This window comes from Pomacea canaliculata, linkage group LG4, assembly GCF_003073045.1.
Source record: "Pomacea canaliculata isolate SZHN2017 linkage group LG4, ASM307304v1, whole genome shotgun sequence".
NCBI lineage: Eukaryota > Metazoa > Mollusca > Gastropoda > Architaenioglossa > Ampullariidae > Pomacea > Pomacea canaliculata.
The window spans coordinates 13,682,571-13,709,456 of NC_037593.1; the positions used below are offsets into that span (position 1 = coordinate 13,682,571).

A 26,886-nucleotide genomic window follows, 5' to 3' on the forward strand; every position below is an offset into this window, starting at 1 on the left:
GAGCAGTTTCGGGTGTATCATGTTTTAGCGGATAACTCTATGTTCCTATGAATACTTATGTTCCTGTTACAGTTTACAGTTTTCTAGTTCTAATTACGCATGTGCGCATGCTTACTTGTGCTTCCTTATTCCTGTGTCAAAGAACAAGATGCACACCTCATCGTATAATCAAATCTCTCAGCTTTATTTTCACAAGTCTTCAAAATTTCGGCAATATGTGGAGGGCGTATGAACACTTTAATACTGTTGAACGATATGTACACAACGAATGGCCATGTCATCACGGACAAGGTAGACATTCACAGAAAGTCTGCGCACGCAGTCCAAACAGCCATCACATCAACATAAATTGACATTGTTCACCTTCCTCATTGTCACCTCCACCTCGGATTCGCTCCACTTATTCTCTCTTGTCGTCATGGACTTGACAGGCTTTCCTCACTCAGAACACACCTGGACACTCCCTGGGAAAAATGATGATAGAAACAGAAAGTCTTGCCGACTGATTCACTTCACCTGTCGATGTGCATGTGTCGTCAGTCTGGGTGTTCACACGTCTGTTATGTAAGAACCCGCTGTCGTGTTCAAAACATGTTCCATGGCACAGGCGGCAAGAGACGGAGCTGGCCAATCAGCGAGCGATACAGTCTCGACATGGATGAGAAAGCAGGTTCACCTTCGGTGAGCGTGACATTGCGACAGAGGTCTCCGGCGTCTGTGCTCAAAATTTAGAAGTAAAGAAATTATTTTACCATCTGACGAGAGTGGAATTTCTTCTACACCTTCCAGAAACGTGTTCGTAAAGGTAAGACTGCTACACAGTCGCATCGCGCATTATGTCACCATATTTCAAACGGGTACCGGACTCGGGTACCGACATGCAAATAAGATAAAAATGGAAAACACAGCGACAACCAGAGAAATATTAAGCGATATCTTAAAAACTATTTTTTATATTTCTGCCCGGGTAACCTTTTAAATAACAATGCTGTGTATGACCATTTTTTTCTTACTACAAAAAGTTTTATTCAGAGGCTGGCTGTTGACTTTATCATTTCTTATGTACAATATATTATCCAAGCTACATAGTTCAAATTTCAGGGAGCACTGTTATGCTCATCAGGAAAGCTCTGGTCAGTTATGTTCAAATAATTGACACCAAGCATGAAAGTATTTTTGTCTACAAAATTGTCATGAAATTTGTTTACTTGTGACAACGATGTATTTTCACAGGCATATAACCCACCGTTAACAGATAATTAGTTGCTATTTGTGACTGTGATTTTATTGATTTGTTGTGACTGCCTTCCTGCCTTCACAAATTATTTGAAATTAGCAAGTCAGAATGAAATTCAGCAACGAGACAGATTACACCAAAACTAGCTTTGTATTTACACATCTCCAAGCCGAGCTCATGCGCAATGTGCCAGTCTGGCAGTGTTACCGCTCGTTAAATTGAGAAAACCTAGACAGAGCCTTTAAAAAAAACCTAAGAAAACCTAAATTATTCTTTAGACTCGAAATCCTTCTCATAGCACCATGCAGATGATGAATGAATTCTATTTTGTTGCACTTACGGAACTGCAAATTTCAGCGTAAATTTATTTTACAATATCAAGTATCGACTACCATGGGAAATACAAATGTGTGCTGTCCCATCCCATCCCATCCCATCCCATCCCATTACATGGGACGTTTCCAATGGGATTACAATGGTAACAACATTCCTATGGACAACACTGGAAATAAGGGAACAGTTAAAATGAATGCCAAAATTTGCGTTTCTAGAGAGTTTTCAAAAATGGATCCATGAGGCCAAACTGTGTGTTGCAATTACCGCAAATTATGTTTCAATGGTGTAAAAACAGGGGAAAAACAAGAGAAAAATGTTTCAAAATTCTTCCGGTTAGTTTTATTGCCAAGTCCATGCGACAGTGAAACATCCCTCGTATACAGTGCTGATTTATTTACCATGTTTGACCTTTGCTCTGTTTCAGTATAGGCCAGTGACCTCGTAATAAAAATTTAATTCACTAAAAAAAATAACTTAATCACATTCAATAACAAAAATACACACCACCACAACCACACAACCACCACCACCTAGGTTTCTCCATTTTGTTTAACAAAAGCATTGTTTGTTATTTTTTTTATGTGTAGGTGTTGAGAGGTAAGACAATTGCTGTTTATTTCAGATCCTCGCCCATGGCATACAGAGCGCTTCCGACAGTCTTGCTGGTCCTGTGCGCAGCAACCCTGCTGACGATGCTGTATGTCAGCCAGTCACGTGACGCTGTCATCCTAGTTCAGCCCGGTCCAGTCGATGTCCAGGATGAACTACGCAGCACTAATCAGTGTCTGACATTGGTTACTCACTCCTGGAAGGATAGTGTACCATACGGGCTGCCAGGGCTGCTGATAAACCCTTCAAACGGCTCTGACGTGTTGAGAGGGAGCACCACAGACATCGTCAACAGGATCTACAACAACATGTGTCCTGGTCACCAGACCCTGCCTAACGTTCAATTCACTTTCCCAGACATACTGCTGATTGTCGACTTTAACCATCCTGCACACTACAATATCATTTCCTACCTTGAACTTCTGTACAGGAGATATTTTCCGAATATTCTCTATTGCGGTCTCGAACCTGAAACTCTAAAGAAACAGATTGTGGCTGAGAAACTGGGGTTCCCTATCTACTATTTGCACGCTCTGAAAGACAACTGGCAAACAAAGTACGAGTGTATTCAGCATGCCATGAAAATGTGCGACAGCTTCACCGGCTACCTGCTGATCGGCGACGACACTCTTATCAACATGACCAACTTTGAAAGAACTCCGAAAACTAAAGCTATGGTGGGTGATGAGTTTGTCAGAACCAGAGAACAAATGAACACCACTCAGTTCAAGTATTCATGGGAGTGGTGGGGTGCGGAAGGCGGGAGAAGTGCCATGCTGGGTGTACTTAACGAGCTCGCATTTAAAGTGAACCGCAACAATGACCACCTTGCACAAGAATTCCTTAGAAATTATTATTCCTTTGTCAACCACAGCACCATCTTTCACTTTATGGCGATCGACTTCCTGTACGTCCCCAAACGGCTGTCGTCCATTTTCCTCTACATGACGTCATTGTTTTTGAAATACAAGACCAACGTGGAAGTGGCGATTCCGTTTTTTGTGTGTGGCCTGGAACACCCAGAGGACGTGCACTTTGTTAAAATGATCAGTCTATGGGCGAAAGACAGAGATAATTCGCAGACACGTTTTGATAAGGACCTCGTCTACCTGCACCCTTTTAAGTACTATGCACATTTCAAGAACGCACCTCAAGGGAAGGACTTTATGTGTCAAAACTATTTAAGAAGTAAGTAACTATCGGCATGGATAAACATTTTTTTTTGTTAACATCTGTGAAAAAACTAGTACTCAACATCAATGACTCTTACCTCCCTTTATCTTGCATTTGACAGAGGGACATCTCTGATGAGCCGAGCTTTCATCATCGAGCAGGAATGAATGATTTGATACAGTGGAGGGAGGTAGGGGTACTTGTCGAGCCAGATGGAAGCAATCAAGAATGACTACAATGTTTGGCATAAACTTTCTGCCCCCCTTTGAATAATTATCTCCCTTTATTAGCTATATATGTCAGTCTATAAAGATCTTTCTACTGGCTTCAGTTATGGTCAGATTCTGATATGTAGAGATAATATAAAGATATTCTGTAAATTTCAGCGCCTGAAACACACCAGCTTATTTATTATTTATTTTAAGTGTTAACAGTTTTCATCTAGAGTCAACAAGTTCTGCATAGTCTCGCTCCCGAGGGCAAATGTAGCATGCGATGGTAAACTTTAATGGAAAGGTTATTTGGTTTAGCAGACGATCTTTATTTAATTTGCTTTAGTAGAGAAGACAAATGTGAAACACTGTTTGTTTGGTTTTTTTTTACCTTGAAAACATGTCTGAAGCTGAGGATTATGAAGGTTACAAACACCAAACACAATATTTTCAGGCAGCAGACGACGAAGAACGACTTCACAATACCACGTGGTAAGCATTGATGATGTTCGTCAAATTTTTTCATTATAGTTAATATTTTTGCCTTCACTTACCACATGTCACAGAAGCATCAGGTGTGAAAATTTACCTTTGAGACTGAGTTGAACCATTATATGGACACAGTTGATCATAGGGTGTAAAAAAAGCAGAGATATTTTTATGGAACACTGCACAGAAATTCTTTATTACAGTGTGCACGTGACTAACATGTTGTTCCTTCGGTCAAAGATATAATACTGTACTGTGGCTTGAAAATTTGAATTTGAAGTACTTTTAACGAGATAACTTAAAATGTCCAGGCAGTTACCAAGTGTTGTTAGAAATAATATATATATATTAAGTATAGTACATGAAAAAACAATGATCTTTATGTTTATGCATTCTTCAAAGTGCCTTGAACAAATCTTGGCTCTCAATGGATTGAAACTTTTGTCTGAGCCATCCATGGGATACAGATTTATGGTTGATAGGATTAGAACAGATATACAACATGTACTGTCACACATACAAAGAGATTTGTGAATTTAATAAAATGGATTTATTTACATTAGTTACACATGCAAACCAAACTCATCCTACTGTACACATATCTTACTCTCACAGGGCCAATACCTAACACCTACTTCTTCTAATGCCTAATTCTACTTACTTTGCGAATTTACTAATGTGTAACTATGGGGAACCTCCCAAAAAAAAAAAAAAAAAAAAAAAAAGGATTTCGAGGTACTTGGACCAGAACACGCACACGAATATAATACGTGCTTATTCGAAATAATCAAAAGAAGGATGACCCCATGGTGTACCCACTGTATTTTGCCCGTTGTGTAAACACAGCACCCTGGTAGCAGACGGGTCACTCCACTCTCGCACGCGGCTGACAAAGGCAATGGAAGGGAATGGGGTACAGGGTGGAGGGAACAAAGCACTGTCAGGGGTACATGCCGCACTGCAAGGAGATTCAGTTATTTAGCATTTTAAAACTGCTTGATACCGAAACGAAGTCCAATATCCGATCATAACATATGCATATCACTTTTATCGGTGAATAGTTTTCGAGATTTTTGAAATTTTGGAAACAATATCACGAAAGCGATGAACTGTCGTTTTGTTTTAATCATTCATCATCATCATCAGCAGCAAAAGCAGCAGCTGGGGCGTTTGTTCTAGTATTTACATTTTAATATTATTTTTATTAACCACATAAGCAGATGTTGAGTTGTCTCTGCTGAACTTCAAAAATGGCGGTAACCGGGGAATGACTCTGGTATCGGTGTTTTTTTATCGCTGGATCTCAAAACCTGAGGAAAGAGGACTTTCTACACAAATGACTGTAACGAAAGACTTTTATCGTAAAGGACGAAATACTGTTTTAATGTGTCTTAGTGCAAGTCTGTGTAATAGATTAATCACTTTATTTGTTGAATAGTTTGCTGATGTTATATTTATTGTTTAGATTAAGTAATTTTAAAACTGCATGCGACAGTGTACACTGCTTAGTTTTATGCTCTCAATGCTAAGAAGGATATTTGCAACTTAAGGTACACATTAAATGCATGAATGTGGAGGTCAGGTGTTCAAGCAAACATCAACACACTAGCAACTACACAATAATAAAACATATCTAGTATTTATTACACACATTAATCTCAGGATCTCAGTTTCTTAAAGAGTAGTTTCTTAAGGAGTAGTCTGGACTGAATCTTGTTATATACAGTATTAGAATCATCGGACCTCCTCATTTTACCACCTGACACCACTAAGTATAACAATCACAACTGGTTCATCGTTAATGGTAACGTGTTGTATTGCTATTTTTTGAGCTGAAATCAATTATTATCCTTTCTTTTGTCTAACCTACACTTAAATTTAAAAATGAGTTGCTAGTTAAGCAGAAGACATTCGAAATTACTATAAAATAAAACACCACCACTTTACCTTGAAAAACACACTTTTTGATTTTTGTAATTTCATTCACATTGCTTATGAGTGAATTATGTCAATACAACTTTGTCATCAGTTAGATATTTTAGTTACTGTTAATACTTGTTGATCTGAATTATTAATCGCTGCTTTGTGGAGTGTAGATGAGTTCTTCTTAAAGTGGAATTGAATTAAAAACTGGTATCTAACTCTAATTTGCTGTTTGTTTGTTAGGTTGGTTAGTTTTGTATGCATGTTTAATACTATATTTATGTATATATATATATAGCACACATTCAGACACAGACCAAACAAATATGTAGAGAAAAATCAACAGCAATAAACAAAAACAAATATAAAGAGAAAGATCAACAGTCCTCAAACAAGGTATAAAAAAGAGAAGAATGCACATGAAGTATGTTACAATACGGAATCCAACATGAAGACTTGCCAGCAATTCCGAGGAGGAATCTAGAAATTTTCTAAACGTCCTTTCAGATTTTCCAGAGAAGTGTTTTGCGTTAAAAACTTCAGTTTATAAACATGGGAGTGTGTACATTACTACAGGTGATCAGTGGGGAACCCTCGGTATTCAGAGGACTATTTGTGGGGAAGTTAAAGTCCTAACTTGTACATACAACTTTAAAGACAGACAACAATTCAGTGCAGAGTCAAAGGCTGAATTTTACTGCAGAGGGAAGAGTGTACCTGTCTATGAAAATTATGATGATGTTCTTGTCTTCACTATGCTGGAGTATTTCTTCAATCACAAAGCACAAACCTTTTCATGCGCGGCATTTCGTGTCTTGTTACAGTCGTAAATAATGTACTTATCGGACCGATTGCTCAGTCAGGGAAAGCAATTTAATGAAAGCGCAGACACAAATGACAAAAGGCACTAGAGACACAACAGGGGAAGTTAACCGTACACAAGGAATAGAAACGTTAACATAAACAATTCTCACACCTGCTCGTCTTACCTTTTTCTACTGTTAGGGTTACTGGTGGTGTCGTGCTCACACACACACAGAGTCATTCGCGAGTTCTTAACACAAGCACAAACAATTCCCTATATACTTTTTAATTACACACACACGTGGTAAATTATAGATCAGGACAGAAATTTTTTTTTCAATAAACGCCCGGTTGCATAACTGAAAGTGAACACAAGAAGTCAAACTTTAGACGGCGGCAATGATCAAGGGAGACAATCTAGATCCGATTAATCAAGACTCATGCAAGAGTTATTCCTCCTTGAACAGTGTCACGGACCGTCCGCAGACTCGCATTCTGTCCATAAACCAGTATAATCAGATCGCTTGAGGGTGGGCGTCCCTCCTTAGAGGTACCAATAATTATTGAATTCAAACACAATTTTAAATGAAAAAGGACAAAGTATCAACAATCAGAGATCCCCTCCTTCTTTCGCCACACAAGATATATTACCATTATATTATATCATTCATCCAACGTACTATTAGAGTTAACAATAAAGTTGATTCACACAAATCCTGTCACTGATAAAGTATGCCGCTGTCTCCGGTGCTGTCCTTTCTTGATGAATTACCAATGTTAATATCCACTGTATTATAGTATAAAATCTACGTTCTTAACGAAACCCAAACTTTTTATATTAAAGTCATTGCAACCCTCCCAAGTCCTCTTTTCTAATGAGTAACACTAATCTTCTTTCCTATAAGTCGATTTATCATTTAAAAAAAGTGCTTTTACGATACCGACAGTTTACAGGCAGAACATCATGGACTTGCGCATGCGGTTGTCTCCTAGGTGGTTAGCAGGATGAGGATAGGTGAGTTGGAGGCCGGGAGAAAACCGGCGGTTTAATCTCAGGCTGTTTGGAACTGTCCTTTCCGGGCGACGGATGGTGGTCGGTGCGCCAATTTTGCACCAAGTTTTCTGCTCTGGATCCCTCGGTTACTCGCTCACACCAGTGTGTGGTTTCTTGGCCCCACCAAGAAACTGTACTGCGGGATGCCCAAGCCACAGAGCTCTCCACGGCGCGGACACGGACTACAGTAAATCACGATCTGTGAAGTATATCCCCTGTACTATAAACACAGTATTACTTCCCCGGTAATACGTATTCCGCGGTCGCAGCAGTAACGAGAAAGTGCAGAGAAAAACCACCAATTCCAACTTCAGTTCCGCCGTTAGCTCTCCGCTTACCGTTTTCTCCTAACGTTATTTTCCTCTCTCTTTTTTCGTCACCTTATTTTGACATCACAATTTACGTCATTTGCTCAAGGGCAAACAACACCCAGCCCACTACCCTAGATCAGATCAATCATGGTTGTCGACCTTCCCGCCTTACCCCCTCTACTAAGTACTTATCCGTTACAAACAGCCTACGCCTTCATCCACCCCACTCACACTCCTCCCTACTACAACATGGGGTAAAGAGTTGCGAACTATGGAGAGTCATTAGAATGATTGCAGGGAGAAAAAGAGACAAAGCCACTTATTGCCTTATGATATCCACTTTCACCTCCATGGTGATGGCCTTCCTTTTCTTTGATGCACTGTTATCAGATAAGTCTACCTTTCGTTTGGGAGCCTTAATGAAGGGGGCTATGGCGTGCAGGAGACTCGTTTTCTTCGTGTAACCGGGTACAGTGTACAGTACTGTACTGGACTCTCTGACTTCCGCAGCACGAGGAATGAGGCGCACGTACAGTTCGACTTACGACGCTAAACCAGAAGAGAGGACCACTCGCGACCGCAAAGGAAACTCTTCAGCTAGAGTTATCTTTCGTAACGTGATGCTAAGAAACGACATGGCACAAGCAAGCGAAGGTGATCGTTTGAGGCAAGGTGGACAACTTTGTTCTGCAATTAACTGTCAGAACGCCAGGTTTAAATTAACCTCAAAAGAAAAAAGGACGAAGAGAGGTCAGCTACGAATTTATTCTCAAATTACGAACCATAAGTGTACTGTAGTTGAGAGCAGTCTACTACAATGCGTTTGCTTGATCTCTGTGATTATTAAAACGACTTTACTGATTATACTGTGAAACTGTGTGATGAATTCTCACTTCTCTGATTACAAACCTATTTAAATTTGTTATAGTATTATCATTTAAGGCATTCGTCACTGGGGGGAGGTGTCATAAAAATATTTGTTATTAATATATTGAAAAAATATTACCACAGGTGCAAAATATGGATGAATTTTACAAGAAAAGATTTTGACCATCTTACACCATCTGATGTGTATGGAAAAGGCTATATTGTCTTTGTTCTGATCATTTCGAGGAAAGTCAGTACAACTGTCCAACCCCCAAAAAATGTCTTGTCTGGAATGTTGTACCCACAGTTTTTCTCCATTCCAAATCCACCATGCAATATTGATAACTTATGATTATTATATAATAATATATTCCAATATATATTACAAAGCCATATTTTACCATCATGGACCTTTGTTTTATTTTTTTTTTATTAATATTTATTATGAGAGATCACTCTAATTGGCACAAAAGGCTAATGATCATAGCTTGCATTGTCATGCTTTTTAAATATAGTCAGCTGTCAGACATGTATTAAAACTCTCCCAAACTACCCTCATCTAAGCAATTCTCATGAATAAAAGACACAAAAATCTGTTCTTAGATAAAAGTCATTTCATATCGCAAACACCTAGACATTTACTCCAAAGATAAACACTGCTAGCGACGACTTCGTTTAGTAGTGGTTGATAGTAGCAACCGGGCGTAGCATCACGTTTCGAAGGGACGCAACTCCGTCAATACTTTTCTTAACAAGTAAAAATACAGAAGGAGTGCACCCTCTCTATATCTAAGCTCTCAGGTGTGCTGCAGGGGTGGTCGAGGTGCAGGGGCCAGGTAGGGGTAGCCCGGCGGTTAGTGTAGCTAGTTATTTTTTCTGTTTGGGGGAAGGGCTGGACTGTCGCGCATAAGTCGGCAGAGACTTTTTAGTAGATAAGTGACCAACTCTGTAGAGCCTCGTAAATTATTATTATTTTTTTTTTTTTACCTTTTCTCCCTTTTTTTAAAATTAAACAATATATACACAAAACATTAAAAAAACTACCGCATACATCAATTTACATAAATAGATCAACAAACATATCACTGACAATGAAAACTTTCCTCCACCTCGTCATACCTTAGCCTATGAAAGGACCAGCTGACATTATAGAAACAGCATAGGTTGTAACATGTGTCTGCTGAATTTCTAAAATTACATCTACCAAGCGCCACTCCTTCATTTCTTCGTTCGTACGCTGAAAAATCCCCACAGATAGATGTTACTCCCATGTACTCAGAACAGATTCCTCTCAGATAAATGTTACTCAACTGTTCTCACAGCAGATTCCTTTCCCAGAGCTTTTTTCTCTAATCTCTATTCAGAACGAACAGTTCAAGAATTCAACTTTGATGACATCCATGAAAACATACCAAAAATTACCGAACTAGAACTTAATTTACTAGAGGGAACTATTACCTGAAGTGAAGCAGGTCAGGCCATAAAAAATATGTCTAATGGGAAAAGCCCAGGGAGCAACGGATTTACTGTGGAGTTTTTTAATTTTTTTGGAAACAGCTTGGGCCTTTCATTGTTAGATCACTAAACGAAGGCTTGTTATCTAGCTATGATGAGCCTCGTAAATAAAGGGCGCTGGGAGAGTGGTTGGGCGCACACCTGACACCGTCGCATGGACGGACTGCTGCGGGTTGCTAGGGTGTTGTGGTGGTGGTGGGGAGTACGATGGAGGAGATGTTGTTTATCAGCGTGTTTCCCAGTGCAGTGGTCTTGGAGGAGGATAGCATCTGTTGTGCTATAGTACAATACAATATAGTACATTATATTGTATTATATTATGTTATGTTATAGTACATTATACTGTATTAGAAAACCGGACATTATCAGGTAGCCTTCAGTCCTTTTTAAGTCATCCTACTGCTTTTCACTAAAGTCTTCACTGTCATCCCTGCAGCTGTTTATATCTCTTCCTCACAACAAGTAGTCAATAAGGTCAGTGGACCTCACCCTATTTCTTTCACACACTGCCTTTGCTTGCAAGTTGGTCTCATGGTGGGTCTCTGATCTGTTTCTATTGTGTGAGTCTATGGATAGGTTCTGGTGATTCTGATTTCTCTTTCTTTCAGATCCACTTTGATGGCGCGCAGGCTGCTAACAACAATCTTTCTAACCCTGTGCGTGTGCTGGTGTACAAAGTACGCTACTTCAACGGGAATCTCTTCCTCGGCAACCATACTGATCCCGTCAAGACTGTGAAAGCCCTCGGTAAGGACAGGGTCCTGGTGGTCAAGGACTTTACACGCAGGGTCGTCAACACCACGTAGTGTAAGGTGTGTGTGGCTTGTCGTGGCGAGGAGTTAATAGTAGTTTGCTGCTCTTCATTTCTGTGTTGCTCATAAAACTATTTACCCCGTAGAGTCCTCATATTATCCGGCTTCAAATACATGAGCACGAAGTGATGTTACAGACATACTATATTTTATAAACTTCTTGACAATCACCTTTCAGTAGAAGTAAAATTTCCGATCACTCTTTTTTACCAACTTACAGTAAGTAATACAAACTGTGGGATATGAAGCAGACAAGAACTGTACTCTCTCTAATCTCTATTTTTCACTCCAATGTGTGGTTTTTATCCGTACTGACCAATCAGCACTCAATAAAAGTTTCTACCACTACAGAAAAAATATGTTAAAGATAGAACAGTTTCGTCATCTACAGTATCTTCCCATCTCCAGGACCATCAGAGCTCGTAGACGATCAGAAAATAAATATAGTATTAAATAGTAATATATTTATATTATTTTTAGTAATAAGTAATAAATATTTCTATCTTTAATACACAAAACAATACATTGAGTTATAGACTTCTGGAATAAAGTAAGTAAAAAAAAGATAAAAAAAAACCAAAAAATATAAAAAATAAAAAAGAAGCCATGAAAAGCAAATAAAAAAAAATGCAAAGAAGTAAAATAATAAATAAATGCAAGCACAAACAAAAAGAAACAATCTAAAAAATAAAAAACAACTTCATGAAACAGAAACAAATAATTGTTTTGAGTAAAAGCTCCTTGTCTCAGAATTAATTAATATTTACAATGCGAAAGAGCTTTAGAACTTAAAGAAATAAAAGGAAGTGATTAATCGAGCAGTTTCGGGTGTATCGTGTTTTAGCGGATAACTAATTATTTCTGTTACAGTTTACAGTTTTCTAGTTCTAATTATGCATGTGCGCATGCTTACTAGTGCTTACTTATTCCAGTGTCAAAGAACAAGATGCAAACATGCATCGTATAATCAAATCTTTCAGCTTACATCTCACAAGTCTTCAAAATTTCATTTCGGCAATATGGGGAGTGCGTATGAATACTTGAATACTGTCGCGCCAATGATCGACTCTCTCTTGTCGTCATGGATTTCTCAGGCCTCCCTCGCTCAGAACACACCTGGACACTACCTGGGAAAAATGATGATAGAAACAGAAAGTCTTGCCGATTGATTCACTTCACCTGTCGATATGCAAGTGTCGTCAGTCTGGGTGTTCACACGTCTGTTATGTAACAACCCGCGGTCGTGTTCAAAACATGTTCCATGGCCGAGGCGGCAAGAGACGGAGCTGGCCAATCAGCGAGCGATACAGCCTCAACATGGATGAGAAAGCAGGTTCACCTACGGTGAGCGTGACATTGCGACAGAGGTCTCCGGCGTCTGTGCTCAAAATTTACAAGTAAAGAAATTATTTTACCATCTGACGAGAGCGGAATTTCTTCTACACCTTCCAGAAACGTGTTCGTAAAGGTAAGACTCTTACACAGTCGCATCTCGCATTATGCCATCATGTTTTCAAACGGGTACCGGACTCGGGTACCGACATGCAAATAAGATAAAAATGGCTTGCACCTTTTTGAAAAACACAGCGACAACCAACAAAACTATTTTGTACATTTGTTTCCGGGTAACCTTTTAAATAACAATGCTGTGTAAAACTATTTTTATGCTTACTACAATTTGTTTTTATTCGGAAGCTGGCTGATGATTTTATTAATTTTTTTTTTTTGTACCAGATACTATCCGATGTACATAGTTCAAATGTGTCTTATGTGTCCTAACTTCACTTTGACAGTTTTGTGACTATGTTTTTCATAGTTAGGATTTTCTTTACTTTATTTATTAATAAACTTAGGGAGATTCTACAGGCAAATCATTTTGTTTTATTTGATAGAAAGAACGCGCAATTGTCCGACCCCGCTGGTGTGCTCAACAGAGTGTGAACGAGGACACTAGCGGTGTCGTGACAAGGAGTAATAGAATGGTAATCACAACCAGCAACCTTGGATGGGACTAAACATTCTGTTAGAGCTGGTATTTGTCCTGAATTTTGGCGCTGTTACACCAGGTAATTTGAGAGACACAAAGGACAGAATGAGTCAAACGCTCAAGTCCCAATAACACAGTTACCGTTGACCTTTCTTCACGATTGATGAAGGGTTCATGTACAAGCTCAGATCATTTGGGGTTGTCGTTCCTAAAATTTTGGAGGAGGCTTGTTTCACAGACTGATCATTGATGACAAGAAACAGAAATGAGTAAAATCCTTCGCCAGTTCCTTCCCCTTGTGAGACATTTTAGTTCAACAAACGAAACTTGTAAATAGTGGTGTCATCAAAGAATTTAAACAGAAGAGTGTACCGAAGTGTATTTCTTCATAAAATAAAATAAGAGGATAAAGAACACATCACTGGGGATCACCAGTAATCAGCTTTTGAGAGTCCGACGCCGTGCCTGTTTGACCTCTGATCTTTTTCTGTTGTATAATCCTGTCGGTATAGGCCAGTGACCTCTTAATAAAGATTTAATTCATGAAAAAGATATAGTTTTGTTCACTTAATCACTTTCTATAAAAAAAAAATACACTCAACTAACACCACCACCACCACCATCACACAACCATTCCACCTATGTTGTCCGTTGTGTTTAACAAAGGCATTGTTGGTTATCTTTTTTATGTGTAGGTGTTGAGAGATAAGACAATTGCTGTTTATTTCAGATCTTCGCCAATGGCATACAAACTGCTTCCGACAGTCTTGCTGGTCCTGTGCGCCGCAACCCTGCTGACGATGCTGTATGTCAGCCAGTCACGTGACGCTGTCGTTCTAGTTCATCCAGGCCCAGTCGATGTCCATAATGAACTACACAACACTAATCCGTGTCTGGCATTGGGTACTCACTCTTGGAGTGATAGTGTACCATACGGGTGGCCAGGGCTGCTGATAAACCCTTCAAACGCCTCTGACGTGTTAAGAGGGAGCACCACAGACATCGTCAACAGGATCTACAACAACATGTGTCCTGGTCACCAGACCCTGCCTAACGTACAATTCACTTTCCCAGACATACTGCTGATTGTCGACTTTAACCATCCTGCACACTACAATATTATTTCCTACCTTGAACTACTGTACAGGAGATATTTTCCGAATATTCTCTATTGCGGTCTCCAACCTGAAACTCTAAAGAAACAGATTGTGGCTGAGAAACTGGGGTTCCCTATCTACTATTTGCACGCTCTGAAAGACAACTGGCAAACAAAGTACGAGTGTATTCAGCATGCCATGAAAATGTGCGACAACTTCACCGGCTACCTGCTGATCGGCGACGACACTCTCATCAACATGACGAACTTTGAAAGAACTCCGAAATATAAAGCGATGGTGGGTGATGAGTTTGTCAGAACCGGAGAACACATGAACACCACTCAGTTCAAGTATTCATGGGAGTGGTGGGGTGCTGAAGGCGGGAGAAGTGCCATGCTGGGTGTGCTTAACGAGCTCTCGTTTAGAGCGAACCGTGACAATGACCACCTTGCACAAGAATTCCTTAGAAATTATTATTCCTTTGTCAACGACAGCACTATCTTTCACATGATGGCGATCGACTTCCTGTACGTCCCCAAACGGCTGTCGTCCATTTTCCTCTACATGACGTCATTGTTTTTGAAATACAAGACCAACGTGGAAGTGGCGATTCCGTTTTTTGTGTGTGGCCTGCAACACCCAGGGGACGTGCACTTTGTTAGAATGATCAGTCTGTGGGCGAACGACAGAGATAATTCGCAGAAACGTTTTGAGAATGACCTCGTGTACCTGCACCCTTTTAAGTACCATGCACATTTTAAGAACGCACCTCAAGGGAAGGACTTTATGTGTCAGAACTATTTACGAAGTAAGTAACTACACTGTATTGGCATGCATGAACATTTCTTGGTTAACATCTGTGAAATAACTAGTACTCAACGGCTAAGACTGTTACCTCCCTTTATCTTGCATTTGACAAAGGGACATCTCTGATGAACCTAGCTTTCACCATCGAGCTGGAATGAATGAGTTTGATACAGTGGAGGGAGGTAGGGGTACTTGTCGAGCCAAATGGAAGCAATCACGAATGACTACAATGGTTGCCATAAACTCCTTGCCTCCATTTGAATACTTATTGCCCTTCAGAAGCACTATATCTCGGTCTATAAAGATCCATTCCACGGGCCTACGCTATGGGCAGATTCTGGTATGTAGAGATAATATAAAGATATTAATACAGTTTATGTTTTTGCCTTTACTTACCTACTGTCACAAAGTCATCAAGTGTGAAAATTTATCTTTGAGACTGAGTTTGCAGGTTTATATGGACATAGTTGTTCATATGGTTCAAAAAAAAAAAAGAAGAAATTTTCGCCCACATAAATTAGTCCAAATATCCGATCAGAACTTACGCGTATCACTTTTATCGGTGAATAGTTTTCGAGATTTTTGACATTTTGGAAACAATAACTCGAAACCGATGAACTGTCGTTTTAATTGTTTTCATCATTAATCATCACCATCATCGTCATAAGTTGGGGTATTTTATTATGATATTTATATTCTATTATTATTATTATTAACTACATAAGCACCTGTTAACATGTGTCTGCTGAACTTCAAAAATGGCGGTAACCGGGGAATGACTCTGGTATCGGTGTTCTTTCTCGTTGGAGCTCAAAACTTGAGGAAAGAGGACTTTCTACACAAATGACTGTAACTAAAAACTTTTATCGTAAAGGACGAAATACTGTTTTAGTGTGTCTTAGTGCAAGTCTGTGTAATAGATTAATCATTGTATTTGTGGAATAGTTTGCTAATGTTATATTTATTGTTTAGATGAAGAGTAAAGTAACTGCACAACTGTATGCGACAAAGTAAACTGCTTAGTTTTATGCTCTCAATGCTAAGAAGGATATTTGCATCTTAAGGTACACATTAAATGCATGAATGTGGAGGTCAGGTGTTCAAGCAAACATCAACACACTAGCAACTGCATAATAATAAAACATATGTAGTATTTTATTACACTTAAATTTAAAGATGAGTTGCTAGTTAAGCAGAGGACATTCTAAATTACTATAAAAAAAACCACACACACACACACACACACACCATCACCACTTTACCTTGAAAAACACATTTTTTATTTTGGTAATTTCATTCACATTGCTTATGAGTGAATTATGTCAATACAGCTTTGTCATCAGTTAGATGTTTTAGTTACCGTTAATACTTGTTGATCTGAATTATTAAGCGCTGCTTTGTGGAATGTAGATGAGTTCTTTCTAAAGTGGAATTAAATATATAAAATTTGTATCTAACTCTAATTTGCTGTTTGTTTGTTAGGTTGGTGAGGTTTGTATGCATGTTTAATACTATATTTATGTATATATATATATAGCACACATTCAGACACAGACCAAACAAATATGTAGAGAAAAATTGACAGCACTAAACAAAAACAAATATAAAGAGAAAGATCAACAGTCCTCAAACAAGGTATAAAAAGAGAAGAATGCACATGAAGTATGTTACAATACGGAATCCAACATGAAGACTTGCCAGCCATTGCGAGGAATAGAAATGTTAACGTAAACAGTTCTCACACCTGCTCGTATCACCTTTTTTCTACTGTTAGGGTTACTGGTGATGTCGTGCGCACACACACACACACAGAGTCATTCGCGAGTTCTTAACACAAAGTACAAACAATTCCCTATATCCTTTATAAACACACACACACATGTCAAATTATGTTGCAGGACAGGAAAAATCTTTCCAATAAACGCCCGGTCGCACAACTGAAAGTGAACACAAGAAGTCAAACTTTAGTCACCGGCAATGATCAAGGGAGACAAACTAGATCCGATTAGTCAAAACTCATGCAAGAGTTATTCCTCCTTAAAGTGCCTACACCTTCACCCACACCCACCCCTCCTGCCTACTACAACAGGGGGGAAAGTTGGGAACTATGCAGCGTCATGACAATGATTGAGAGAGAGAGAGACAAAGCCACTACCACCATTTTCGAAGGACTTTTCTATGTGAAATACTGAAATGGTCTTTCTTCCAAATCCTCTCTGATGGCACATAGACTCTTTCCGACAGTCTTACTGGCCCTGTACCCCATCAACGCTGCTCACGAATATTACAACAGCAACAACAAAAATAAATAAATAAATAAATAAAATAAATAAAATAAAATAAGAAAAATAAAAATTAGTAGAACTTTCGACCCCATTCTATAAATTTCGCTAGTTGAGAGATCAACTAGAAATTACACAGCAGCATGGAGATGACTATATGCATGCATTTCACGTGCTCCCAACGAAGTTGCAGAACTTCAGCCGAGTGTTTTCAGCTAAATTATTGTACAACCTGCACCTATGCTTTGTCCTAAAGCTCTGCATTAAAGCTGTATTTCTACTCCAAACCTTAACTTAAACATTAACGCTGTATTACACTCACTTCGCTGTAGGACCTCCAACCGAATAGTTAACCAGACAATTTATTTGAAGTTCTACATTTTGATTCTTGACCTGAGTGTCGCATGTCGCGTGCTGCAGGGGTGGTCGAGGTTCGGGGGCCAGGTAGGGGAAGCCCGGCGGTTAGTGTAGCTAGTTATTTTTTCTGTTTGGGGGAAGGGCTGGATCGTCGCCCATAAGTCGGCAGAGACCTTTTAGTAGATAAGTGACCCGCTCTGTAGAGCCTCGTAAAGTAAGGGCGCTGGGGCAGTGGGTGCGTGCACACCTGACAGGGTCTTTTATTGCTGATCTTAACGAGTTGAAACGATTCGGAATTAGAGGAGCTTTGGTTACGGAGAGAAACTGGTGTGCTCAGGATTTTTGCATAGTGCGGTTCCTAGCTTGGTGCACGAGACCGATCCTAGCAACCAGTATTGCTCTCCTGATTGTGGTCGGATCGTTTTCAACTATAAGTTTGTGGCCGGATTGTTGTCAACCTTCAAATTGTCAAATCGTCATCAACTGCCAGATTGTGTTCCACCGTCATTACTCACAAACCACCAGATTGTGTCCAACCGTCCGACTGTCCGTCGTCAAATTGCTTCTATATAGTCGTCGCATTTTCATCGTCGTCCAAACGTGGAATCGTCAGTGAACTGTCAGCTGAGCGCTGTCAGGTCGTCGCATGGACGGACTGCTGCGGGCTGCAAGGGTGTTGTGGTGGTGGGGAAGACGATGGAGGGGGATGTTGTTTATCAGCGTGTTGCTAAGGGCAATGGTCTGGGAGAGGGACAGAATCTGTTGTGCTATAGTACATTATATTATCCACTAAAGAAATATATACCCGAAGGTTGTTTAGGTCTAAATGTGTAAGTAAATGTCTCTCGCAGTTTAAGAGTTATTTGTAGCAATCCAGATAAAGGTGCTTATAAAGGAAAAAAGAAGAAGAAGTTATCTAGTTAATAAATAAACGCACAAACAAAAGGAAACAATGTAGGTGGGAAGGAACCAGACAAACAAGAAATAACTCAAGAAAGCAAAATCAAACAAACAAACAAAAAACAAGACAAAAAACAAACCAAACAGTATGCTATCTTGCTGCGCACAATCTCCTAGTCCGCAGGAGGCACTGATGTCAAAGGTCACTGCACTGCTGCAACTGCGTCACGTTATCTCTTCATAGTGCAAAGGGTCAGCAACTGTAACAAACCTGCCGTTAAAAACAATTTTCAATACTCTTGGCAGTGACAGCTAAAATGCTCTTAAAACTACAACGAAAGAAGGAAGAATATTTTTTGTTGAAATCCAGTGTGCATTACATTTTTTTTTAACTTTTTGGACCTGGCTGTTATCTGAAAGTGAAGTGTGAGAAAACCAATCCTCTTTGTAGAATAAAACATCCGCGTTACTCACCCGACTGCGATGTGCAAGGATGCGATGCAACGTGCATGTTGGTGTTAGATAACAGTCACTTCACGGCTTGACCAGCCTAAAGTCAGTTTAATATGTTTTTAACACTAACAGCAGTTCAAAGAAATCAAATTTAGAATCTGTAAAGCATCGCACGAGGGTTATTTAGATACGTTGAGCGTGCGTTTCAACGAGATTTTAAAAAAGGCTTTGTTTTCCTTCCTTCTTTCCTGTCTTTCTTTCTCTTAATAAAGATGAATTTCATTTTTGTATTTCAATAGAGCATAAATTTCTTTTATATCACTGCCTCTATGTAACAAATATTTTAGGTTGGCAACAGCTTGTTGAAGAGGGTATTGAAAACCGTCTCCTGTCCTCTTGAGTAGTTTATTCGTCTCACACCTGTAACAAGGAAGGTAAGAGTGTCGTCTGCACAGTCTCGCTCCCCTCTCGATAACTCAACACATATCGGGGGTCCAGGTATTTTATTCATTTGCAGGTTCGTAGAACATGCAAGAGGAAACACAGACACACTGCCTTCGCTCGCAGGGTGACCTGTTATTCCCACCTTTATTCTCTTTGTTCAGAAGGTCTCTAAGGATCTGGTCAAGCTTAGGGCTAGATAATTTTACAGAAAATCTGCATGAACGACAGCTCCCTCACGCGGCTAATAGTTCCTGAAATCGCTCATTGTGAGTTACCTTGCGTGTTACAAATTTACTAGCGCGCGCACACACACACACACACACGGAAATAACGGGTGTCCTCACACGCACCCGATAACCTACTAAATAAACGATAACCTTCATGCAAGAAGCGAGCACAAACTTTTGTAAGTGTCAAGTTGTGGTGAGAGTTTGAAATTAGAAACAAACCGAACAGTGTTGCCAGTCTTCGTTGTTGTATGTCGTGGCGGGGTGGTAGAAATGGTGCTGTATACCCGGACGACCATTGCCGTTGGCTCAACAATACTTCTCTATGCTGAGAACACGATGAACCCTGTCGGTGACCTGATGACGTGTCTTACCACTCACATTCCGGGGTCGGAAATGAGCAGCATGAGATTCCCAGTGTAGTCATCAACCCCCACCAACTCCTCCTTCTAGGTGGACGGAGAGACGGTGACGGAGGAATTGCCGCAGAGAAAGTCTAAAGTTGTCACATATGTTATTTTTTACTGTTTCTTTTCCTGGTAACAAAGCTATGAACAAATATGTCACACACAGCTCTGGCGGTAACCGACAGGAATAAACATAAAAAAGTTAAGAGCTATAATAAACTTAGGAAAAACTCACATACTTGATGGCAGTGGGTTTTAATTAATTTTGTGCACGTCAGTCAGTAGATGACATTTAACATGCATCATGGGGTTGGTTTTTTTTTATTGGGGGTGGGGCTTTCTTTCAATTAAAATACATTAGTTCAATTTTCTCCTGTCAGTGCGTGCAGTGAGCATTTTAAAAGCTCGGTTTGCCCAGGGCAGAGGGCAAGTAGGGATCTCTCCAATACGTGAAAGAGGTTACCTGTAAGGTTTAGTAAGGAATTCTTAGGTAACTCCTTGCGATGCATGCGTGACCACGCCGTGCTGTTCTCCTCTTCTTTTCTCAATAAAAAAAAGAACCGAACGACAGTTATTACATTTAATATTTAAAATGTTAGAAACGAGAACTGTTCTAGTAACGGATGATAAATGAAGATGAGAATTCTGCATCAGTGTCCCCGTGGTGAGTGACCCGGATGAAGGACATGGCCACTCCACTGTCACTTATCTGCCGCACTCCTGCCACGACCATCGGCCCTTGAGGTTGCTGCAGCTGGGACTGTTGTGACAAGCAATGTCTAGCGATGACGAGAATCAACTGTCACTAGTTTGGGATACACTTGCATGGAACTTCCCAAGTCGGACATAAAGTTCGTCACCCAGTCGAATCCGATTACTAGCTTACTGGTTAACACTTATTGATATAAGTTACTAAAACTTCCTGTACAGTGTATATGGGTTCTCCCCAGTCTATATTTGAGAAGGAAACTGGTATCTAATCCTAGTTTGAATATTTAATCTGTAACTCCCAACTACACTTTTGTTATGAACTTCTTAACTTAGCAAAGCTGTGACATTGTTACACAAATTCAGTATTTTAGAATCCATGCTTCAGAGTCATCTAAAAACAATCGGTTGTGTCTGCTCGTGTTTGAAGATGAAGAAGTCAAAGAAAATCGCGAGTACTTAACTTTATACCATTGTAACTAAAAAAGACATGCAGTGAGTTGAAAGATCGAATCCTACACATTTCTAGTAACTCCTACCAATTGTGTGCCATCATCTATTCCTCTTCTACTTAATATCAATTCTAAAAGTTATCATATTAATATTTCTTCGTGTTAATAAACCTGTAAAATGTTTCGGTGTCGTCTGTAGTGGGGGTAAAGTCTTTTATGTGGGTAATTACATTTTATTGGGGTAGTAAAGCGATGTTCCTTAGTTTTATGAGTAATTCTATACTCATACTACCAAGGTTTGGTATCTTCAAAATAAATATGTTTAAAATCTATACCCACCTACAGCTGTTGTGCAGTAACCCATTGTGTGCTTTGTGGACACTTTTGAGACATTAAAGAATGTGTGAACTTTATTGTATTTTGTGTGCATGAAGTTTGTATAGTAGCGGTCTTTTCAATGGTGTGAGTCTTATGTTAATAACAAAAATGATTTATGTAACACATGTTCCCACTTTGCAATTGATCCGCTTTGAACAAATAAATGCAAAAATGCCTTTGCATACAGACACAAAATGCACACACCACACCTTCAGACACCTGAGTAAACATCAGCAAACAAATGTGGAGAGGAAGATCAATAGTATAAAATACAAAGCAGCAAAAGAGAAGTGTCTACATGAAGTATGTTTCAACATAGGATCAAACAGGACGAGCTGGCAGCAACTGCGGGGAGAAAAATGTCATATTACCTACAAAATTATTCAGACCCCTCTAATTAAATTTTCTTTCTTCTACAGAGATGGGGGCAATAGTAACAAATCTGAACTACATACTGCTTTATGTACAGTGTCCTTCCTATCAATTCTGATATTAACTCGTGATTGTCATTCTTTCAATATCTAGAGAAGAAAAGACTACCAAGAACACCATGTTACTTTCAATTGTAAAATAAAACTAACCCAACAACTTTTGCAGGATCATAATCATATAGTCCCAACAGACAATCTAATTTATTGCTTCAGATGACTTATGGGATATATCTAGGTTTATTGGTGTGTTGTAAAAACCTTCTCTGTGTCTGTAATATTTATATTGTTTCAAAAATACATCTGGACGAACACCATATCATCAAATCACTAGCTGAGGATAACTTTTCGTGTTACATGTTTGCATGCATTAGACACACAAAATGCCTTCACTCGTGTACACAGCTGTTGTGCGTAATGCAATATCTCTGTCTCCATTTTTCTATTTATGTGCTATTTCTTTATTTCATATCCCACATTTCAGAAAGAGAAACAACATATTCTCAAGCAGACCAACTGTTTTGTAACTGAAGCCAATGTTGAGATAACTGTTTTGCTGCACCCTTTATATGACTCAGGGGTTAATCATGGTCAGAGGTCAATGATAAGAGAACTGTGTCTAACGTGTAGTAAAACTAAATACTCAATCTGCCTTTTTAATTTATGGGCGTTGACTCTTGAAATTTTCTGACGTGCTATGGGATTTTCCGGACATAAATTTTGTGTTGAAAAGGTCAGCAACAGGGAAGTGTGGGATTGCCTACAGGTGATCAGTGCGGCAACCTTGGTATTCAGAGTATTTTTTGTAAACAAATTAAAGCCTTTTTTTAACGATGGTCAGCAGGTCCTCCACAGGACGACTAGCCATTCTTGGACGTCTGTAAGCCACTGTTAGTGCTACAAACTTTGTCTACTATAATCCTGGAGCCAATGCTCACTTCGAACTCACACACAGACACACACGCGCTCGCGCACGCACGCATGCACATGTAAATCAGATATTGAGAGAAAACACAGCAAACAGTCTTTCATACCTTCATAGTCATCCGAGTCCCCACCCTTCCACCATTCGCTTGTCAATCAGTGAGAGAGACGGAAGGTAAGCCCTCTGACGTCTCGTGACAGGTCTCGCCCTCTGGTCCTTCCATCGTCACACGCAAGAACTATGTCTCCATGTGGGTACGGCTACCCCCTAACTGCAGTCTTCGCTGGCACCACCTCAGATTTTTACCACCACCTCCACTCCAAACAGATTGCAGCCCTTCCCTATTATCGAATTTTTATCTGCTCGACGCAAACGCAGTTGGGACTGATAGTCACCATGGAAACGCAGTCTACATCAGTTTGAATAGTTTTGTTTTTAGCAGATAACTAACCAGTTACAACTTCCTTCGTCGTGAGTTTTATGATTGGTCAATGTGTTTCGTCTTTTATTTAAGTCTATCCCACCTCTTCGGCTGTTGTACAGTACCTTGAATAACAAGGCAGATGGTTGGACACAACTTCATGAGCTCGGCACGGCTGTCAATACAGGTGAACACTCAATACAGAAGGATTGGTGTTGTGGAAGGTAAATTATGTTTATGCCTTCTGTCGACGTGGAAACCTCAAAACAATCAAAAGCTCGATATCTGTTGAAGCTATCGTTCTGAGATCCTGTGTGTTAGAGATAATATCCTGCGTTTCTTTTGCTAGTGTCATACTAACCTTGATGCGAGAAGTGAACGCGAACTTCTGTAAGCGCCAAGCTGTGGTGATTCGTTTTCGGCTGTGATTCTTGTTTTTGTTTTCTTGCAAGAGACAGTGCTTCCAATGAGAAACAAATTGAAACTGGTCTTCTTTGTTTTTTGCTGTGTCGTGGGGCTAACAACGCTAATGTTTGTCTGGACTACTCCTAAAATGGTCTCCACAATACTTCTCCATGTAGAAAACGAGGCGAATCTTGTCGTTGGCCCCGAGGCGTGTCGGATGAATCGTTCCTGGGATGGTCAGGTGCAGCTCGGGATTCCTGCCGTGCTCATCAACCTCTCCCGGAACGAGACAGCAAACGTGACGGACTGGGTCAGCCGTCTGCACAGAGACATGTGTCCTGATTCACCTGACCTGCTGGAAATTCCTCTCACCTTCCCAGACGTTCTGTTGATCGTGGATTTCAACTCGCCCAACTTGTACAGTGTGATCCCCTACCTCGAGCTTCTCTACAGGCGGCACTTCGCCGACATCCTGTACTGCGGAGACGGTCTCGAGACCCTCAAAGACATCATTGTCCAGAAGAACATCACGTTTCCCGTGAACTTCCTACACATCTCCAATCACGCCTGGCAGATGAAGTACCGGTGTCTGGAGTACGCCATGAAGATGTGCGGCGACTACAAGGGCTACCTCTTGATCGGCGACGACACGCTGGTCAACGTCAAGACCCTGAGGGCTCTCGGCGAGGACAGGGTCCTGCTGGGTAAGGATTTTCTGCGCTGGGTCGTCAACACCACGCAATTCAAGTCCAGCTGGATGTGGTGGGGGAATGAGGGTGGAAGAAACGCCATGCTGGGCGTGCTGAACGAGCTGGTGTACCGGGCGGTGCACGAGCATGACGTCTTCGCGAAGCAGTTTCTGCACCGCTACTACACCTTCATCAACTCCAGCACCATCTTCTACCGCGTGGCCACAGACTTCGTGTACGTGCCCACCAGGCTGGCCCCCTTCTTTATCTACATGACGTCACTGTTCCGGAAGTATGGGGCCAACATCGAACTGGCCATGCCCTTCTTCGCGTGCGGCCTCGCGCATCCAAATGACATCGTCCTGGCCAACGAACAAGATCTGTGGGGGGGCAACAGGGGCAAGGCTGTGCAGTTGTTCACATCAGACATCTTGTACCTGCATCCTTTTAAGTATGGTACAGATTTTAAGACACCTGCGGGGCAAGAGTTTATATGCAAGAAATACCTGCGTGAAAGGTAGGTTCTAGCGACTAGTAACTTCACCTTGTGGAATGTATGAAGACACACAACTGAGTTGTCTTGCGTTGGAATTAATAATCAACAATTGTTGGAATAGCAGTAACATTATTGTACACCCCTTCTCTCTCTCTATTCAAAGATGTTATTGTTCTTCTGTTTCCAGTATTGTTCATTTCACTGTCAGATAGTTAAGACATGTTTAAGCAATTTGGAAACGACTTTTTTGGAAACATGTCTCAATGTGTGAGCCTTGGAGTTTAGAAAAAGTATTGATTTACTGATGCACAACAACAGAAGCTAAATTTAGAGAAATGAGTCAGGTTCGGGCATTATTTATTTATCCCGGTAGCCATTTTATGTACACAGTGTGAACTTATAGACATTTGGTTGTCAATGTTACGTAAACATCACAAAAAAACAAATACTCGTAACCTAAAGGAGTGTTCGTTGAAAAGTGTTTTGTCAATATCTTCTGTATTTAATTGCTCTTGAGTGTCTGTCTGGTTCATTTGTCAGGACTGCAATATCTGAATACTCGACTTAATAAACTCTTGTGATGTAGTACCATCACTGGTCTCAAAGCCACAGACTTGTGTTTTGTGTTTTAATTACTATTCGTACTCACCAATGAACAGTCAATAAAGGTGCAGAAAAATATTTTCAAGGAAGACGTATGAATGACATATCAACCGCTTCATTATTTGCAACATCTGCACAGAAAACTGCTACAGTAATCAATTTTCCTGTTTATATACAACGTTTATTTCCATGGCATAAAAAGTATCCAAAAGTAAACAATCACATAAATAAGCAAGAAACGCAAGAAATAATGTGAAGTTACAAAAAAGTCAGAAGTACAGAAAAATTTAATGAAAGAATGAATGAGAGGACGAAGAAAGAAAAGGATTAAACAAACAAGAAAATGAACAGGTAAGAAAAAAAAAAGAGAAACAGATAAACAAAGGGGGAAAATTTCATGTTTGTGTTCACAGCATCTTTGCTGTCTGTCTGTCTGTCTGTCTGTCTGTCTGTCTGTCTGTCTGTCTTGGAGGAACTGGGCAAATGTGATACTAGTTGCAAATAAGAGAGACTGATATCAAAATTAATATTAACAACATACAAACATAATAATAATGGATCTTGGTCTCAAAACTGTTGTAGAATCATAATGCTTGGTTGCTATCAAACTTATAGGGTTTTTTTAATCTTGTTCTATTTCTTATTGAAAATCTTAGCTTTTATTTCTTAAGAAAGAAAGAATGAATGAATGAAAAGTTCAGAGAGAGGGTAGATGGTACGAACCGTCTTAAAAACAACAAGTGTAAACATAGCTGGCCAAGTACTTGCAAATCTGTTTGCACGAACGGGAAGCAAAGAACAGGAAAGGGTGTGAACAGCCAAGCTTTTCCTTTAAAAATGTTTGACATTTTTATTGACATGTGAAACATAGGAAGCCAACACTACTTGTACAATGAAACATTTGTTGCAAGTAAAGTGAAGTTGCAAATGCCTGTCAACGCCCCAACCTTGACATGTATGAACTATTTTAACAAAATTCAGAGGAATCACAGACCTTGTACCCTATGGACAGCCAACTCCAGGCGCTCGCAGTGGGAAGTTGATCCAACTCGTGTCCGCGGGGTGGAAGAGTAGGTGG

The 26,886-nt window shown here is 40.0% G+C and overlaps 2 protein-coding genes and 1 long non-coding RNA gene across 8 annotated transcripts; 2 read left to right on the plus strand and 1 right to left on the minus strand.

Moving 5' to 3' along the window:
* LOC112562545 (probable glycosyltransferase STELLO2) lies at window positions 1–25,886 on the plus strand. 4 transcript variants are annotated; one of them, XM_025235838.1, is made up of 3 exons: window positions 10,085–11,342; window positions 12,437–12,810; window positions 24,068–25,886. In XM_025235838.1, the coding sequence occupies exon 3, from the start codon at window positions 24,082–24,084 to the stop codon at window positions 25,228–25,230; it is 1,149 nt and encodes a 382-aa protein (XP_025091623.1). In that variant the 5' UTR covers window positions 10,085–11,342; window positions 12,437–12,810; window positions 24,068–24,081; the 3' UTR covers window positions 25,231–25,886. The 4 variants fall into 4 exon arrangements, with proteins under 4 accessions (XP_025091621.1, XP_025091624.1, XP_025091623.1 ...); XM_025235836.1 differs by lacking the exons at window positions 10,085–11,342; window positions 12,437–12,810; window positions 24,068–25,886 and adding exons at window positions 1–805; window positions 2,196–6,316; XM_025235839.1 differs by lacking the exons at window positions 10,085–11,342; window positions 12,437–12,810 and adding an exon at window positions 95–805.
* On the plus strand, window positions 12,875–16,690 carry LOC112562546. Its single transcript, XM_025235840.1, has 2 exons — window positions 12,875–13,408; window positions 14,060–16,690. Exon 2 carries the CDS (start codon window positions 14,070–14,072, stop codon window positions 15,240–15,242), a length of 1,173 nt encoding a protein of 390 aa, XP_025091625.1. The 5' UTR covers window positions 12,875–13,408; window positions 14,060–14,069; the 3' UTR covers window positions 15,243–16,690.
* Window positions 16,810–23,475, minus strand: LOC112562547. Of its 3 annotated transcripts, none has more exons than XR_003098878.1 (3): window positions 20,767–23,475; window positions 20,119–20,392; window positions 16,810–19,645 (listed from the first exon to the last, which is right to left on the minus strand). It is a non-coding gene; the product is annotated as an uncharacterized LOC112562547 (long non-coding RNA). The 3 variants fall into 3 exon arrangements; XR_003098876.1 differs by having other exon boundaries at window positions 16,810–17,170; window positions 18,913–19,645; window positions 20,119–23,475; XR_003098877.1 differs by having other exon boundaries at window positions 20,119–20,841; window positions 23,304–23,423.
* Window positions 25,887–26,886: the final 1,000 nt, after the last annotated feature.

Bases quoted from the DNA above. Each gene is read 5' to 3' on its own strand.
- LOC112562546 (XM_025235840.1), top strand. From the start codon at position 14,070: ATGGCATACAAACTGCTTCCGACAGTCTTGCTGGTCCTGTGCGCCGCA.
- LOC112562545 (XM_025235836.1), top strand. From the start codon at position 2,206: ATGGCATACAGAGCGCTTCCGACAGTCTTGCTGGTCCTGTGCGCAGCA.